This window comes from Vicia villosa, linkage group LG7 (assembly GCF_029867415.1).
Source record: "Vicia villosa cultivar HV-30 ecotype Madison, WI linkage group LG7, Vvil1.0, whole genome shotgun sequence".
In the NCBI taxonomy this organism is placed as follows: domain Eukaryota; kingdom Viridiplantae; phylum Streptophyta; class Magnoliopsida; order Fabales; family Fabaceae; genus Vicia; species Vicia villosa.
In genome coordinates this window covers 15169398-15189344 of record NC_081186.1, presented here as the reverse complement: position 1 = coordinate 15189344, position 19947 = coordinate 15169398, and the positions used below count along the sequence as shown (strand labels likewise).

General features: G+C 38.3%; 1 protein-coding gene and 1 long non-coding RNA gene across 3 annotated transcripts; one reads left to right on the top strand and one right to left on the bottom strand.

Annotated features, from left to right (window-relative positions):
- Positions 1-5987: 5987 nt before the first annotated feature.
- On the bottom strand, positions 5988-9636 carry LOC131620340 (uncharacterized). 2 transcript variants are annotated; one of them, XR_009289078.1, is made up of 7 exons: positions 9504-9636; positions 7974-8207; positions 7668-7880; positions 7327-7578; positions 6830-7253; positions 6590-6700; positions 5988-6506 (listed from the first exon to the last, which is right to left on the bottom strand). It is a non-coding gene; the product is annotated as an uncharacterized LOC131620340 (long non-coding RNA). The 2 variants fall into 2 exon arrangements; XR_009289077.1 differs by having other exon boundaries at positions 5989-6506; positions 7371-7578.
- Positions 9465-10295, top strand: LOC131620339 (uncharacterized). Its single transcript, XM_058891386.1, has 2 exons — positions 9465-9750; positions 9838-10295. Exons 1-2 carry the CDS (start codon positions 9555-9557, stop codon positions 10149-10151), a joined length of 510 nt encoding a protein of 169 aa, XP_058747369.1. The 5' UTR covers positions 9465-9554; the 3' UTR covers positions 10152-10295.
- The last annotated feature ends 9652 nt before the right edge of the window (positions 10296-19947 follow it).

The window sequence follows — 19947 nt, the reverse complement described above, 5'->3', positions numbered from 1 at the left end:
AATGGCCACAACATCAATGGCAACGTCGTCGTTGATGGACAACCAGGTCAAAAAGAAGAGCGTCTTTCAAAATTCAAATCCTAAACGCTACCGCTCTCTCTCTCTCCCACACCCCTTTCACACATAGAGCCAAAAAAACAAAACACCGCAAATTCGAATTTTCAGATCTATCGTCACCACCATAAACAGGTACTTGAAGATGATGGTGATGAACAACAACACGAAGAAATTGATTCTTCATTCACTCACAATAACAGAATCCAAAGTGGCGATATCGTTCCTCGCTACGATTTTCAACCGATTTGTTCGCTCCCTGATTTTTCCCCAAAAACCCAAATTTCACTCTCCCATTTCAAAAAGAAAAATCCCACACAGAAATTAGGGATTTAACCCAACTGAACAACCCAAAACAACAACACCTGGAAGGTGAATCTCGAGGCGTGACTATTACAGAAGAGCATTGTGTAGTTTCTAATGGTTCTGTTGATGAAAGGAGGAAAGTTGATGGCGTTGAACGGAAAGGAGAGTTTAGTCATAACGGTACGAGATTTGATGGGAATAACTTTCATGTTACTGATACTATTGCGGAGGTTGGTAACGATAGCAGATTCAAAAGTGTTCAAAACAGTGTTGTAATAGAGGAGGAAGAATTGAAGCTTAAGGATCGTGAATTGGAAAATACTCAAACGGTACCATTGTAACGGCGACGAGTCATGACGAAGATCCGACGAGTGAGAAGTATATGAGGGAGATTTTGAACTTGATGTCTTACTCGCGTGGCTATGTGAATGCTTGTGTGTTGGCGGTGTCGAAATGGATGAGGAAGACGAGGTCGTATGGGGATATGGCTGATGCGTCGGGGCAGGATGATAGAAGGATCGTTACTGTTACTCCTTTGAAGGATCTGAAGTCAGAGAAAATTTTAGTTAAGGAGAGCTGTCAACAGTATGCGGATATATGTGAGGTTTTTGCTGTGTTGCTCGACAAATTTTTTGACACGGAGAACTCTGATTGCGTGAAAGCCTTTGATGCTTATGCAAGCTCAGGTAAGCAAACTGACGAACTCATTAACTTTTACAATTGGATTGATGTTGTGCTTAATGATGAGTCCAAGCGCGAGACTCCTGCTATTGTGTGTTTTGGTTATAAACAAAGGTTTATTGGGACGGCTGGGGCTGCTTCTACTATGATGAACCCGAAGAGTTCTATCTCGCAGATGAAGAGGTTGATTAGTAAGAAATTTGCTGATCTGGAAGTGCAGAGTGATTTGAAGTCGTTGCCTTTTGCTGTTACGGAAGGACCTGATGGGTATCCGTTGATTCACGCGCGGTATCTTGGGGAGCCTAGAGTGTTTACTGCTACTCATGTCTTTGCCACGATGTTGGGGAATCTTAAAGAGATTGCGCAGAAAAATTTGAATGTGGCTGTTGTTGATTGCTGTATTGGGATTCCAATTTATTTTACTGATCTTCAGAGGAGAGCTGTGTTGGATGCAGCTACTATTGCTGGTTTGCACCCGCTTCACTTGATTCATGAAACGACGGCAACTGCTTTGGCTTATGGGATTTACAAGACCGATCTTCCTGAGAATGATTAGCTGAATGTTGCTTTTGTTGATGTTGGGCATGCTAGCATGCAAGTTTGTATTGCTGGATTTAAAAAGGGGCATCTGAAAGTATTGGCACATTCGTACAATAGGTCCCTGGGTGGTAGGGATTTTGATGAGGCTTTGTTTCATCATTTTGCTGCAAAGTTATATTTTACATTGATGTTTACACCCCTTTACTTGATATCATTCTCCACCGTCAAAAATATGGGTTCAAAGTTGTTATGGCACGTGGAAACTAGAAGTTTTAGTGTCATGCAAGCCTTTCGATACTACTTGTTCAAATGCTTCTGAATATGTGTTTTGGGATAGCTACCATCCTACTGAAAGAGCAGATAGAAACCAAGTAGATAGAGTTCTTCAAAAATATTTTAGCAGATTGTTATAAGTTACATGATAGAATCCGGGAGTAATTTTAGAACCTTGAGGACAAGGTTCAAGTGAACCCGACGACAATGATAGAGGGCATAATAATATTTATAGTATTATTTATTAGCATTATTAATAGTATTATTGTTATTATTATTGGGCTCTAATTATATTTGGGCTTTTAGTTTGTTATCCATTAGGGATGTTATATAATGTAGTGTCTTTGACACATTTGGGGATATCAATCAAAGAAATCAAAGTTTACTTTTATCTCTATTCCCTTAGTTTATTTTTATGTCTTTCTCATTTTATTGTTGAACCCTAAATTGATAGTCTTGGTAGGATTAGCTTCCTATCAATTGGTGCTTTCATCATGTACTCAAATCCTCCTATGGATTACCCTTATCTTACACCTTCATCTCATCAATGGAGCATTCCTCCTACCTATCCCACAAACCCCTCTTTCACAACTCCTACCACACCTTCATTTCCATCTTTTCCATGGGAAATTTTTACACCTTATTATTCCACAAATCCATATGTTACAACTCCATCACCATGTTTATATTTTAATCATGGGTATACACCACCTCCACCTCCACCTAACCCATATTCATATGACTACAATACTTATTATCAACAAATTCAACCAACAAACACCTCTTTTACTCAATATCAATCTCGTTCTAAAAATAAAGGAGATTTTGGTAAGAATCTCCGAGTCACTCAGCCCCCTTTTAAGAAAAACTCAAAAAAAGGTTCACAAAAACCATAGATTCAACATTTCATTTCGTCAGTGAGACTAGGCGTAGGGAAAAACCTAACCTCACAACACCTCACCAAACCCCAAAGCAACCGCAAAAATGGCTGTTTCAAGCCTCCACCGCGTCTTCACCTTCGAGTGTCGTTCCGATCCCGATTTCTCCTCTCTCCCATCACCAAATCCACACCCTATTCTTGCCCCATATCAAAACTCACCAAAAATCTTTTACCACACTGGTCTCAAAGACCTCTGATCTCATCAATGGCCACAGCATCAATGGCAACGTCGTCGTTGATGGACAACCAGGTAAAAAAAGAAGGGAGTCTTTCAAAATTCAAATCCCAAACGCTACCGCTCTCTCTCCCACACCCCTTTCACACACAGAGCCAAAAAAACAAAACACCGCAAATTCGAATTTTCAGATCTATCGTCACCACCAAAAACAAGTACTTGAAGATGATGGTGATGAACAACAGCACGAAGAAATTGATTCTTCATTCACTCACAATAACAGAATCCAAAGTGGCGATATTGTTCCTCGCTACGATTTCAACCGATTTGTTCGCTCCCTGATTTTTCCCCCAAAAACCCAAATTTCACTCTCCCATTTCAAAAATAAAAATCCCACACAGAAATTAGGGATTTAACCCAACTGAACAACCCAAAACAACAACACCTGGAAGGTAAATCTCGAGGCGTGACTATTACAGAAGAGCATTGTGTAGTTTCTAATGGTTCTGTTGATGAAAGGAGGAAAGTTGATGGCGTTGAACGGAAAGAAGAGTTTAGTCATAACGGTACGAGATTTGATGGGAATAACTTTCATGTTACTGATACTATTGCGGAGGTTGGTAACGATAGCAGATTCAAAAGTGTTCAAAACAGTGTTGTAATAGAGGAGGAAGAATTGAAGCTTAAGGATCGTGAATTGGAAAATATTCAAAACGGTACCATTGTGACGACGACGAGTCATGACGAAGATCCGACGAGTGAGAAGTATATAAGGGAGATTTTGAACTTGATGTCTTACTCGCGTCGCTATGTGAATGCTTGTGTGTTGGCGGTGTCGAAATGGATGAGGAAGACGAGGTCGTATGGGGATATGGCTGATGCGTCGGGGCAGAAATATAGAAGGATCGTTACTATTACTCCTTTGAAGGATCTGAAGTCAGAGAAAATTTCAGTTAAGGAGAGCTGTCAACAGTATGCGGATATATGTGAGGTTTTTGCTGTGTTGCTCGACAAATTTTTTGACAAGGAGTACTCTGATTGCGTGAAAGCCTTTGATGCTTATGCAAGCTCAGGTAAGCAAACTGACGAACTCATTAACTTTTACAATTGGATTGATGTTGTGCTTAATGATGAGTCCAAGCGCGAGACTCCTGCTATTGTGTGTTTTGGTTATAAACAAAGGTTTATTGGGACGGCTGGGGCTGCTTCTACTATGATGAACCCGAAGAGTTCTATCTCGCAGATGAAGAGGTTGATTAGTAAGAAATTTGCTGATCTGGAAGTGCAAAGTGATTTGAAGTCGTTGCCTTTTGCTGTTACGGAAGGACCTGATGGGTATCCGTTGATTCACGCGCGGTATCTTAGGGAGCCTAGAGTGTTTACTGCTACTCATGTCTTTGCCACGATGTTGGGGAATCTTAAAGAGATTGCGAAGAAAAATTTGAATGCGGCTGTTGTTGATTGCTGTATTGGGATTCCAATTTATTTTACTGATCTTCAGAGGAGAGCTGTGTTGGATGCAGCTACTATTGCTGGTTTGCACCCGCTTCACTTGATTCATGAAACGACGGCAACTGCTTTGGCTTATGGGATTTACAAGACCGATCTTCCTGAGAATGATCAGTTGAATGTTGCTTTTGTAGATGTTGGGCATGCTAGCATGCAAGTTTGTATTGCTGGATTTAAAAAGGGGCATCTGAAAGTATTGGCACATTCGTACAATAGGTCCCTGGGTGGTAGGGATTTTGATGAGGCTTTGTTTCATCATTTTGCTGCAAAGTTATATTTTACATTGATGTTTACACCCCTTTTCTTGATATCATTCTCCACCGTCAAATATATGGGTTCAAAGTTGTTATGGCACATGGAAACTAGAAGTTGTAGTGTCATGCAAGCCTTTCGATACTACTTGTTCAAATGCTTCTGAATATGTGTTTTGGGATAGCTACCATCCTACTGAAAGAGCATATAGAAACCAAGTAGATAGAGTTCTTCAAAAATATTTTAGCAGATTGTTATAAGTTACATGATAGAATCCGGGAGTAATTTTAGAACCTTGAGGACAAGATTCAATTGAACCCGACGACAATGATAGAGGGCTATAATAATATTTATAGTATTATTTATTAGCATTATTATTAGTATTATTGTTATTATTATTGGGCTCTAATTATATTTGGGCTTTTAGTTTGTTATCCATTAGGGATGTTATATAATGTAGTGTCTTTGACACATTTGGGGATATCAATCAAAGAAATCAAAGTTTATTTTTATCTCTATTCCCTTAGTTTATTTTTATGTCTTTCTCATTTTATTGTTGAACCCTAAATTGATAGTCTTGGTAGGATTAGCTTCCTATCAATGACATAATTGAATTATAATTATACTGGATAACATCATTAAAGTCTTGTAGTAATTCTCAAAATAGGTCTTGGCTATTTCACAAGGTGTCTCTCTATATTTGATCTATTTTTGTCTGCTACTCTATTTTTAGTAAGCAATTCAAACATTACTCCATAGCTTTAACATCACTCTTGGTAGAAAGGTGTTGGTAGAAAGGTGTCCTAAAAATTCAATACAATGAAATGACTAATTTAATGATTTCTACTAAATTTATGACAAAAAAATTCATAAGTAAATTTTGTAAAAACACTTCAACTAAATGTTTTTGTTAAGAAAGTTATGTTATAATCTGTAGCTTCATATCTTTTTTTGTAATAAAGAAGTCCATGCAACATTATGAATGATCAAGAGAATCAACATACCAAATCCAGAAATATTTTTGAAGTTTCGAAATCTCTATATTAAATATAAAATAAAATAAAATAAAATAATTATATATTAAATATATTTTATGTCATTTTACATTTATAAGTTAATTAAACCGCTAATTTTACCAAACACTTCAATGAGCTTATAAGCTATCAGTCTCAGCCATCTGCTATAAGCTATAAGTCATCAGTCATCAGCCATCAGTCATAAACTATAAGCTATCAGCTAGCTTATCTGTCAACCGCTATTTTTACCAAACAGACCCATATTACACGTTTATCTACTTCATAAAGATAAGCTAGTCCCTTAAAGACAATTTATGCAAAAAGCCAATCAGTGACAATGTATACAGATTGAAGAACTTTCTGATATAGCAACTTCATAATGTACCTTCAAAAGCAGGATAAGTCCTACTCAATGATATAACATTCTAACTCAATGATATAACAACTTTAGAATATACCTTAAAAAGCAGAATGTACTTTCAAAAACATTACCTCTCTGACTCTGTCATCATTAATTTATAAAAAACAAATTTATTTTATTTACATTAATAATATATAATAGTTAAATTATTACATCAATAATATATAGGTGGTGAATTATAAAGAGCCTACAAGTGAGATTGCTAAATTCATGAGAGAATGTGAACATGCTTCCTTTTCCATGTTTTGTTTTGACAGGTATCACATTCCGAGGGCCATCCTTATTATAAGACCTAGTGATACTTTCTCGAGGAGTTCTTTCTTTCCACATCAATCATCACTAAAAGATAAGTAGTATTTTGAAAAGAGTTTGTTAAAGACCATTCACATGTAAAGAATAAAAAGAAAGGAACAAAGGAAAACCTTGGACACAATAGTTTCACAATCAGCTTCAACTTGTCGAAACTTGTCGAAACTTGTCGATATTCATAGTTCCAACGCACCTGTCAAACGTCTGTGACCGTAAACATCTACCTGCATTGTCAAACACATGTTATATATAACCTTAAATTTTCATTGCAAGAGATAATTTGCTGCAAAGAATGAACAGTAGATAATATATCTTCCAAATAGCTTTCTATTGTCACAACATTTGGAACTCACCATAACATATAAAGCCATAAATGTGAGACCAGAAGTAACTTGTATCCTCTCAGGTAAGTCTGAATCAGGAACAGAGTTACCCTATCAGCTACGTCCATATTTTTAGGATCATCACCTGACTTACCAGTTTCACGTTTCACGTTTCTTTTGAAATTGAAGATGAATGTTTCATGCCTTTATACTTTTTTGGTCTATAAGTCAACAACAAAAGGCTAATAACATCAAGACATTATAAAAACTATCAGAATGCTATCCAGTCATTCATGTTAATCGTGATACAATATACTTGAGAGAATCTCCCTTCCCATAGATACCAGGCTCGTCGTCCACTATAAAATTACGTCTTTGTGCAGCGCATGAGTGTGTTGAACATGCAATAAACATACCACTGAAGCTTGTTGATATCAATTTCTCTTTTCAAAACCTGCACACTGTAGTATATACATTACAAAATTACACAAAAAACTGAGATTATAGAGTTTCAAATCCTAACTTACCAAAATTGGATGTCCAATTAAACTATTCAAAACTATTGATTTACCAGATAGTAATGAACATAAGTGCATAAAGTTGGCATCTGTTTCGGCATAAAGTTGGCGTCTGTTTCGGTATTTCATCTGATAGACAGAGCCATGCTGATGTTAGAAGATAAATGCATAACCTCACTAAGGGCAACCTCTGCTAATTGAGAGTTTCATCTTCATTGTGATGAAATTCTAATTTCGCATTGAGTTATTTTGAACCCTTCCCTTCAACAATCAAGGAAAAGTTGAACAAAAATCAGAATCAAACAAACTTTAGAAGGAGAAAGGGAAGAATAGAAAACATAAATAGGTACCTGTAAAATTCACTCGAATTATTGTTGCTCTGCTTTATTGTGTTTGAATCTAAATTAAATTGAATTGTGCATCTTATTGTTGCTCTGCTTTATTATGTTTGAATCAAAATACAAAGTAAACTTATACCTCGAGTCCCGGGTGGCGAGGAGGATGGCTAACGCAGTCATCTGCGTGGCTGTTTTCCACTTCCCCAAGTTATTTACAGCAACAGCCTATTATACCATGTTTCATGATGTAAGCTCAAAACTTTGTGCTAATATCAGCTAGTTAATTCGATTTCAAGTGTACAAAAAGATGAAACAAACCTCTAAAAGCTTACTATCCTGGGAAGCGGCCCATTCCTTGACAGCAGACGTGGCCATTTGTTTGGCAAGTCACATGAAAAAAAATTATAAGGAATCTAATTTGGTCACTCTAATGCAAAACCAGTATCGAATAATAATACATGCTAAAATTAGATGCATCATACAATACCTTGGACATATCACCTTCCTTCCCAAATTTAATGCAATGTCATAAGTCCCCAACGTAGCAACAACCTACAAATAAACCATGTAGCAATACTCATCAACACAAATCACAAATAAACTTTAGTTCACACTAAAGAGAAAAAGAATAAGGTAACCGTTGAGTCACATTTTTTCACTGCAGCAAATCAACAATAACATCACAGTTACGGTTCAGTACCAGGGGATTACGATTCACACAAGATCAGAATGAAACATTAGTAAAGCCCAATACAAAATTTCCTCAGGCCTGCTAACAATAACAGAAAACCCTAAATCTGTCAACATAAAAAGATTCAATGCACAGTTCCCAAAGAGAGGACTATTGTTCACCATCTGCATAACCCAGCCGCCGAATACAGAACCAAAACCCTAAAATTCCATCATCCTCATCTATACAAATTTTCCAAAAACAATGAGAAGAAAGAAAAAGAACGCAGTTCATGAAAATACGAAAAACTAACGTTCATGAAACCCTATTTCATCATCATCTTCCTCATTTTTTACACAAACCCTTCAGAAAATATTGAGAGAAGAAGAGAGATTATAGAACTAAAAATACGAAAAACAAAGAAAGATCTCACCGATTTGCTATGACTTTCAGCGTCACCAACATTATCATCAATTTTCACGACCGTAACCATCAGCAACAACCATCAACGGTTTAGAATAAACATCATGATATGGTAGCAGAAGAGAAGAGGCAACAAAAGGAAGAAGAAGAAGAAGAAGAAGAAGAAGAGAGAGGCAACAAAAGAGGGAAGAAAGAAGAGCAAGAGAGAGTAGCAGAAGAGAGACTAAAGGAAGAGGAAGAGAGAGAGAGAGAGAGAGAGAGAGAGAGAGAGAGAGAGAGAGAGAGAGAGAGAGAGAGAGAGAGAGAGAGAGAGAGAGAGAGAGAGAGAGAGAGAGAGAGTGTTTTTCAAAATAGAAGCAATTAGGGTTGGTAGTAGAAGCAAAAGAAAAGGAACATTGTTAAGGCATTCACGTGGTATGAATTTGGTAACATAAGGGCAATATGATGTTTTTCATAGCATATGATTTTCTTATATTATAGATATTTTAAAATGATTCGACGGAATACATAATTATTGACACATCAACTAAGATTTGAGTCTGTTTCTTCGGCGGGGCATAAGCTACTTTGCAGAATAATTTAAAAAAGAGATGAAATACATAAAAAAAAAACAAAAAAAAAACATAACATGTCGGTAAAAATATGCTTAAAAGTATCACTATTGGTTAGAAGCGGTGGTGACATGGCGTGAAATAATTGGTGCAGCTGATATAACACTAACAAGAAAATACAGCCGGACGACAACAGAATCTCACCTCATCCTCGTCCACACACAATAATATCCATCAAAACACCAGCCGCTCTCCATGGCCACCGTCATCGAATCCATCACCGTCGTTCCTCGCCCTTCTTCTGTCACCCGGTGTTCTCTCAAGCTCTCGCGTTACGTCCGCCTAAAACTCAAGCCCAAGCCCAAGACTATTTTCACTGCTTCGCCTACTCTCAGAATCACTTCCCGCACTTCACGTATAGTGTGCGAAGCCCAGGATACCGCTGTCGATGGTCAGTTTTCATAATTGTTAACACGCAACTTTAGAATAGTAATTTAAATTTAAATAATTTTATAAAAATGGTTTATATATATTGCAGTGGCTCCTATAACTGAAGCAAATTGGCAATCACTTGTACTTGAATCTGATTCACCCGTTTTGGTTGAGTTCTGGGCTCCATGGTGTGGTCCTTGCAGAATGATCCTCCCTATACTTGATGAACTAGCAAAACAATATGCTGGCAAACTCAAGTGTTACAAACTCAATACCGATGAGAGTCCTTCTACTGCTACACGCTACGGTATTCGAAGTATCCCAACTGTTATGATCTTTAAAGATGGAGAAAAGAAAGACACGGTTGTTGGAGCTGTGCCCAAGTCAACACTAACATCCACCATTGAAAAAATCTTATAAGCTTTTAACTTAATCAATGTCTTGATCTCCTGGAAGTAAGGAGCTAGTATCTTTTTTTTCCATATTTTGCATACCTAATATACTCATTTATGATCCTGTATAGTTTTTATCAGATGCAGCCTTATTTTATGTTCTTAGATTAAACTAGTTACCCATGTATAAATACTCAAAAAATGAAGAATGCTGAATTAATTAATAACCGTAATTGGCTATTAGAAGGGGGTGTTTATGGTACGGTTCGTGAGAAAAACAGAACCGAATCGAACTGAATCATAATAAAAATTCACTCGAACTAAATCGAACAATTTCAATTTACTAAGAACCGAATTGAACCAAAATTATTGGTTTGATATACCGTTTCGAAATTTCGAACCATACCGAACCGTTAGAAAGAAAAATTTCCAAAACTGGATCGTTTATCAAAGAACCGAACCGTTAAGCAATTTTTAAATTTTTATTATAAAAAAATCTAAATTTGTTATAAGCATTTTTCATTTTCAATTTTGGTTCGGTTCGAGTTCAGTTTCAGTTCGATTTCAACTACAGTTCGGTTCTAGAACTGTTTGTGCATAATGGTTTGATTCACTAACCATACATAACGGTTCAGTTATTTTAACTTCAGTTCGGTTCAGTTCTTGGATTTTTTAACAGCCTAATTATTAGCATTCAAGAAGTTAATGCTTGAATTGAACTTAAAACAGAAAATGCATCAATGTTTGTTTCTCTTGATTTATTCATTTACCAATCGTCTATAAATACACATAAAGATGAAAGACAACCATAGCTAATACTAGTATATTATATCCTTTTTGGATTGTTACTTGTACAACAAAAAATGTAGCTAATCAACTAACAAATTGAAACTGACTTTTTAATTAACTTTGAACTAACTTTGAGCTAACTTTGAGCTAACTTCTTCTTCATTATGTATGTGCATTCATATCAACTCCGTTGATAGAAAAATCTGGGATGTCATCGTCAATGGTCCTATGGCTATCAGCATAACCAACGATGCAGGCGTTACCAGACCTAAACCTCAAGCACATTGGGATGAAAGAGATGAAAATAATTACGCATATGATTGGAAAGCTAGAAACATGATTATAGCTTCCTTAGGGGTCGATGAGTACTTTCGCGTATCACATTGCCAAATGGCTAAGGCAATGTGGGATGCATTACAAGTCGCCCATGAAGGAACTAATGATGTTAAGCTAGCTAGAATCAATACTTTGACACAAGAGTTTGATCTCTTTCACATGAAGCAAGGTGAAACCATTGCGGAAATGCAAAAGAGATTTTCTCATATTATCAATCGTTTACACACTTTGGGACACATTACTCCTAATGCTGTAGCTACTAATAAAGTTTTGAGATATCTTAGTAGGGAATGGCAACATAAGGTCACGGCAATCAAAGAAGCCAACGATCTCTCTACATTGGATCTCACCGCTCTATTTGGAAAGCTTGAAGAACATGAGCAAGATCTCATGAACCTAAACAAGAACGAAAAGAAAGAAAAGAAAGAGAAGTCAAAGGACACCCAAAAGAAGTCTATTGCTCTAAAGGCTTCAAGTTCAAAGTCATCCACCAAAGATGCGTGTGATAGTGAATCTAGTGACGAGGATGATAGTCCGGATGAAGATATGGGTTTGTTCGTGAGAAGGTATAATAAGTATCTTCGAAATAATGAAATCAAACACTTGGACAACAATCTAGTTGACTATAGACGTCAATCAAAGCCTAACAAGCAAGATGAGAATAAGAAGACTAAACCTAGAGGATCTTCTTACAATTGTGGTAAGCCGGGTCACTACAAGCCGGGTTGCCCCTCGCTTAAGAAAGATAAGGCAAAGAGCAAACCACAAAAGAGGCAAACAAAAGGAAGAAGAGCCTATATCGCATGGGAGAGTGATAGTGACTCATCTAGCAAAGAAAGCTCGAGTGATGAAGAGGAAACGGTCAACCTATGTCTCATGGCACATCAAAAGAAGAAAAAGATTGTAAGTCATGAGAAATATAATAATGTTGATGCTATGTCTTATTTTGAATTAAAGCATGCCTTTGATACTTTATGTAACACCCCAATTCTACCCAGGCATATAGGTACAAATATCAGAGTATAAAAATTAAATTCATAAAAACAATTAGGGCGTTACACTTAAGTAACCACATAACCAAACATAACATACTCGCAAAAGATGCGTAACACAAATAATCAAGAGGACGGATACACATAAACACCTGAATGTATTCATACTTATATAAATGCATCGGTAAACAAAATATCCACAACATTCTTCCAAAATACATCGCATGAGAAGGTATCCAAAATACATAATACGAATGCATAAAAAGGATCAAATATACATCAAAAGGATCCTATAAGCATTATCTACAAAATAAGTGTTCGATCCCCCCCTAGGTGTTACGTATCACGAGCGGACGACACCAAAACGGACGACTACAAAGAGAGCACCTACACTTGCGGATCACCTGCACATTACCCACGAGTAGGTAACATTAAGGCAGAAGGGTGAGAATACAATTCACAATGAAAGCATGATCAATATAGTAATTCCAACAATATCATTAAGAATCATATAACAAGATAATCCAATAAGTCAACCACAATCAATATATAAATAATGCGGTACATGGATGATAACATAAATTATAAAGACCGAAGATGATGAATGAGACTCGACTATGCGTATGCATGTGGTACCAAATCCGGAGTAAAACTCCTCCTTGTCATTATGACAAATACACCTTGCCGAGCATTATGCTGGGACTTCTTTCCCTAAGGAAAATACACCTTTGTCGAGCAGTAAGCTACGACTAACCGTCATCGAGCATCTAGCCCCCACTGATGACCTCTTGCCACTCGGGCAAATACACCTTTTTACCGAGCATTAAGCTCCCACTGGTAATAATTGCCAATTCAGGCCACCTGTTAATAGCATTCCGCCATTAACGTAATGAAATGTCATGCTGTGCATACAAATGACTCAATTACATAACAACAACAACAACAATATAACTCGGTCACATATCTACATCACACCGGTTATATTATTCTACACGGATACATCATCAAAATTGCCACTCAGGCGTTCATATTCACACAGCACACGTATACCGTCAAAACATACTTGATTAGCAAATATCATTTCACAAAATACATTTATGAAAAATCATTCAACCACCAACACACTCCTCTTTATCATAAAGCATACTCAAGGGTTCTCATAATACTTCAAACGGCGCGTAGAAACGACCTACGGTTCAAAAGATACAACAAAACAAAGTTTGGAAAAACAAAATTTCACACAGTCCGCTTGAGCTCCGCTCAGCGGACCCAGACAGGGAATCACCAAACAAAATTACAGAACCTCCGCTCAGCGGACCCAGACAGAGATTTCCTGCAAAAGAACCTCCGCTCAGCGGGTCCCCCTCCGCTCAGCGGACCTGCGTAAACCCAGAAAAACCAGTTCTGCAACAGACCGTCTCAGCCCCCTCTAAACCATTCAAAACCCATTTAAACCTTCATCCCAACACCAATACAACACAAACATGCTATATATACACCTAATCCATGATTATCATATGGTTGGATCATCACATATTATCTTTGACCTAAATTCCTTCATAAGCAAGAAAACATGGAGAAATGAAAAACAAACATGATCCATGGGAATATCTATCATCTTAGTACACATACACACTACAAAATCAAGTTTATATCTTCAAAACTCACAAAACACACAATTTGCCATTGTTGAACAAGCTTGGAAAAGAGGAAGAACAAGAACAAGCATACAAAACTACAAGAACCATACAATCAAGATAAACTATATTCATCCCCCTTACCTTGGTTGGATTCTTGGCTCTAGCTTGGTTTGGATTCTACAACTCTCTTCTTCTCTTTGTTTTTCTCTTCTTTCTCTTCTCTTCCCAAGTTCTCTTTCTTTCTTACTATCTCAAAATATCTCTTTTTCTCTCTTTATCAAAATATCTCTTTCTGTTTCTCTACTTCTCATTTTCCCCCACTCAACTTTCATAAATTCTAATTTTGGCCCAAATGTCACTAAACATTAATTCTAACCAATTAACACCCAAAACATAATAATTACACACATAGAAAGTAATAAGTAAAATATTAACATAATTAATATTTACCGACTGACTCGACTCGAAAACGGTAAAATTAGGAAAATGTAGCAAACATCACAATTAATCAGAAAAACACATTTACGGGCGTTACAACCCTCCCCCACTTAAAAGATTTTCGTCCTCGAAAATAAGATTACCTGCTACAAACAACTCAGGATAGGAATCTCGCATCTTGCTCTCCAACTCCCAGGTCAAACTCTCACCTGCCGCACTAAACCATACGACTTTCACCAAGGCGATCTCCTTGCCTCGCAGAGTCTTAGTCTCACGATCTTCAATACGCACTGGTATCGTCTCAACCGTCAGGTTCTCACGCACTTGCACATCATCCATCTAAATCACATGGGACGGATCCGCAATGTATCTCCTCAACTGAGACACATGGAATACATCGTGCAGATTAGAAAGACTTGGCGGTAACGCCACCCGATACGCAACTTTGCCAACTCGCTCCGATATCTGATAAGGACCAATAAAACGCGGAGTAAGCTTCCTCGATTTCAAAGCTCGCCCAACACCAGTCATAGGTGTAACTCTTAAGAATACATGATCACCGGCTTGGAATTCCAAATCTTTCCTTCGCTTGTCATGATAACTCTTTTGCCTACTCTGTGAACTTCTCATCTTCTCACGAATAAATTTCACCTTCTCTGTAGTCTCTCTTACTATTTCAGGTCCGAGTACCACACTCTCGCCCGATTCAAACCAACACAATGGAGTTCTACACTTACGACCATATAGCGCTTCAAAAGGTGCCATTCCGATACTAGAATGAAAACTGTTGTTGTAAGTGAATTCTATCAACGAAAGATAAGTATCCCACGAACCTCCCTTCTCTAGAACACATGCCCTCAACAAGTCTTCTAACGATTGAATAGTCCTTTCGGTCTGACCGTCTGTCTGAGGATGATAAGCCGAACTCAACCTCAACTTAGAACCTAGAGCCTCTTGCAAACCTTTCCAAAAATCTGATGTGAACCTTGGATCTCTATCCGACACAATACTCAACGGTATACCATGTAGTTTCACAATCACCTTGATATAAATCTCAGCCAACTTCGCAACTGGAAAAGTGATGTTAATAGGAATAAAGTGAGCAGACTTTGTCAACCTATCAACAATCACCCAAACCGCATCGAAACCTCTCACAGTATTTTGTAAACTCGTCACAAAGTCCATAGAAATACTATCCCATTTCCACTCTGGAATATCCAACGGTTGCAACAACCCTGCAGGACGCTGATGCTCCACTTTTGACTTCTGACATACCAAACACGCATACACAAACTGAGCCACATCCCTTTTCAAACCAGACCACCAAAAGATCTTCTTCAAATCCTGATACATCTTATTGGCTCCCGGATGAATACTCAAACTGCTTCTGTGACCTTCCTCTAAAATTATCTTTTTCAGCTCGGAATCATCAGGTACACAAATTCTACCACGGAATCTCAAAACACCCTGACCATCCACTCTGAAGTCGCCATCATCACTTTGATTTGCCACCATAAACAAATCAACAAGTTTCACATCCATTTTCTGTCTCTCTCTAACGGTCGACAGAAAGTCATTCGTCACTTTCAACATACCCAATTTCACACTATCTGGTGTCAATTCACATACCAAACTAAGATCACGAAACTGCTCCAAAAGTTCCCACTCCTCCGCCATCATAGCGGACATATGCAAAGATTTCCGACTCAAAGCATCGGCAACCACATTAGCTTTACCAGGATGGTAATTCAAGCTAAAGTCATAGTCCTTCAAGAATTCCAACCACCTACGTTGTCTCATGTTCAACTCTTTCTGATCAAATAAGTATTTCAAACTCTTATGATCACTAAAGACCTCGAACCTTGCACCGTAGAGATAATGCCTCCAAATCTTTAATGCAAAAACCACCGCAGCTAACTCTAAATCATGAGTGGGATAATTCTTCTCATGAATCCTTAACTGTCTCGAAGCGTAAGCCACCACCTTACCTTCCTGCATCAAAACACCACCTAACCCCATATGCGATGCATCACAATACACCACAAACGGTTCCTCAGGATCAGGTAAAACCAATACCGGAGCTGAAGTCAACCTTCTCTTCAACTCTTCAAAATTCCTTTCACAAACTATGTCCCAAATAAACGCCTTACCCTTGCAAGTAAGCTGAGTTAACGGAAGTGCCAACTTCGAAAAGCCTTCAATGAATCTTCGATAATAACCTGCCAAACCTAAAAAGCTTCTGATCTCAGTAACCGATCTCGGAACCTCCCATTGTAGCACTGCATCTACTTTGGATGGATCCACTGCAATCCCGTTACCTGAAATCACATGACCAAGAAAACTCACCTCTGATAACCAGAACTCGCACATGGATAACTTAGCATACAACTGCTTCTCCTTCAAAACCTGTAGCACAACACGCAAATGATCCTCATGCTCTTCCGGAGACTTAGAATAAATCAAGATGTCATCTATGAAGACCACAACAAACTTATCCAACTGATCATGGAATATGCGATTTATATACTCCATAAACACACCAGGTGCATTAGAAACTCCGAACGGCATCACCAAAAACTCATAATGTCCGTACCGAGTCCTAAACGCAGTCTTCTGAATATCTCCTTCCTTCACCCGAATCTGATGGTAACCAGATCTTAAATCAATCTTGCTAAACACACTGGCTCCCACCAACTGATCCATCAAGTCGTCAATCCTAGGAAGCGGATACTTATTCTTAATCGTCACCTTGTTCTACTGGCGATAATCAATACACAACCTCATGCTTCCATCCTTCTTCTTTACCAACAAAACTGGAGCTCCCCATGGTGAAACACTAGGCCTCACAAAATGTTTTGCTAGCAACTCTTCCAATTGTTTCTTTAATTCCACTAACTCTGATGCTGACATTCTATACGGCGCCATAGAAACAGGCCTCGTACCAGGAACTAGATCTATGGAAAACTCCACCTCTCTCTTTGGCGGCACATCAGAAAAGTCTTCAGGAAACACTTCGGGAAATTCTCGTACTACTGGGAAATCCTCAACTGCAGCTCGACTCTCCACAGTCAACGATGCAAACACGCCAAACAATTGTGCCCCATCTTCTAACAGTCGATTCAACTCCTTTGTAGATAAGACATCAAATTCCACATCTTTCTCAAGAAATGGAAACCTCACCAACTTATGATAACAATCGATATGGACACGATTATTCATCAACCAATCCATTCCCAGAACCACGTCTAACTCGTTCATCGACAAACAAATCAAATCAACAGTAAAGTCCTTACCGAAGATTGATACCGGACAATTCTTACAGACTAAAGAAGTAATCACCGACCCCATTGCTGGTAAATCGATAACCATCTCACCACCCAAATCGGATAGAACAAGACCTAATCTTTTAACACAATCATCGGCTATAAAACAATGCGAAGCACCCGTATCAATAATAGCAATTAAAGAAATGCCATTAATAAAACAAGTACCTCTGATCAGTCGATCACCCTTGTCCGTCTGAGTTCCAGTCAAAGCAAACACTTTCCCACCAGCTTGAACTTTCTTCTTCTGACATTGGCCGCTCATGTGTCCCTCTTCACCACAATTAAAACACACTACTCCCTTGGATGCACAATCGGATGACACATGTCCTACCCTTCCACACTTGAAACATTTCTTTGCGTCACTAAAGCAGACATTACTTTTGTGGCCAGGTTTACCACACTTAAAACATACAATCTTAGCAGGAGCATCTCCCCCACTAAACCTTGGTCCATAATTCATCTTTTGCTTGCCCTTCCCTCCATCATACGGCGTCCCACGATTCTGCGGACCTTTGTTCCTCTTTTCATTAATCACCTTATGATGAGCATTATTATCCTCATCATAAATCCTACAGCTGTCCACCAAATCTGGAAACACCCGAATCTTCTGATACCCTACCGCCTTCTTGATATCAGAACGTAACCCATTCTGGAACTTAATGCACTTAGAAAATTCTGCTCCCTCACCAACAAAGTGCGGGTAGAATTTCACAAGTTCATTAAACTTGGCCACATATTCAGACACAGACATGCTGCCTTGAACCAAAGCCAGAAACTCAGTCTCTTTCTTTCCACGGACATCCTCCGGATAATACTTCCTCAAAAACTCCCTCTTGAACACCGTCCAGGAAATCTCTTCACCGGTTTCTTCTAACCTTGCCAAAGTCTCCAGCCACCAATCATCAGCCTCCACAGCTAACTGATGAGTGCCATACCTAACTTTCTGCTCTTGCGTGCAATCCATCACACGAAAGATCCTTTCCATCTCCTTCATCCAAGTCAAGGCTCCCTCGGGGTCATGCGTTCCCTTAAACACAGGAGGATTCTCCCTCTGGAAAGTCGCTAGACTCCGAGACCTTGCATTCTCATCCGTATGCATAGCTTCAGCCATAGCTTGCAATGCAGCAGCAATAGCAGCGTCATTACGTCCAACCATCTCTAAACTTCACAATAACACCAAGAGAAGTAAGCCCAAAAAAATAACACAAGCATTGTTAGACCAAACGACACGACACTTGGTCGGACAAGACCAACCCGCTCTGATACCACTAATGTAACACCCCAATTCTACCCAGGCATATAGGTACAAATATCAGAGTATAAAAATTAAATTCATAAAAACAATTAGGGCGTTACACTTAAGTAACCACATAACCAAACATAACATACTCGCAAAAGATGCGTAACACAAATAATCAAGAGGACGGATACACATAAACACCTGAATGTATTCATACTTATATAAATGCATCGGTAAACAAAATATCCACAACATTCTTCCAAAATACATCGCATGAGAAGGTATCCAAAATACATAATACGAATGCATAAAAAGGATCAAATATACATCAAAAGGATCCTATAAGCATTATCTACAAAATAAGTGTTCGATCCCCCCCTAGGTGTTACGTATCACGAGCGGACGACACCAAAACGGACGACTACAAAGAGAGCACCTACACTTGCGGATCACCTGCACATTACCCACGAGTAGGTAACATTAAGGCAGAAGGGTGAGAATACAATTCATAATGAAAGCATGATCAATATAGTAATTCCAACAATATCATTAAGAATCATATAACAAGATAATCCAATAAGTCAACCACAATCAATATATAAATAATGCGGTACATGGATGATAACATATATTATAAAGACCGAAGATGATGAATGAGACTCGACTATGCGTATGCATGTGGTACCAAATCCGGAGTAAAACTCCTCCTTGTCATTATGACAAATACACCTTGCCGAGCATTATGCTGGGACTTCTTTCCCTAAGGAAAATACACCTTTGTCGAGCAGTAAGCTACGACTAACCATCATCGAGCATCTAGCCCCCACTGATGACCTCTTGCCACTCGGGCAAATACACCTTTTTACCGAGCATTAAGCTCCCACTGATAATAATTGCCAATTCAGGCCACCTGTTAATAGCATTCCGCCATTAACGTAATGAAATGTCATGCTGTGCATACAAACGACTCAATTACATAACAACAACAACAACAATATAACTCGTTCACATATCTACATCACACCGGTTATATTATTCTACACGGATACATCATCAAAATTGC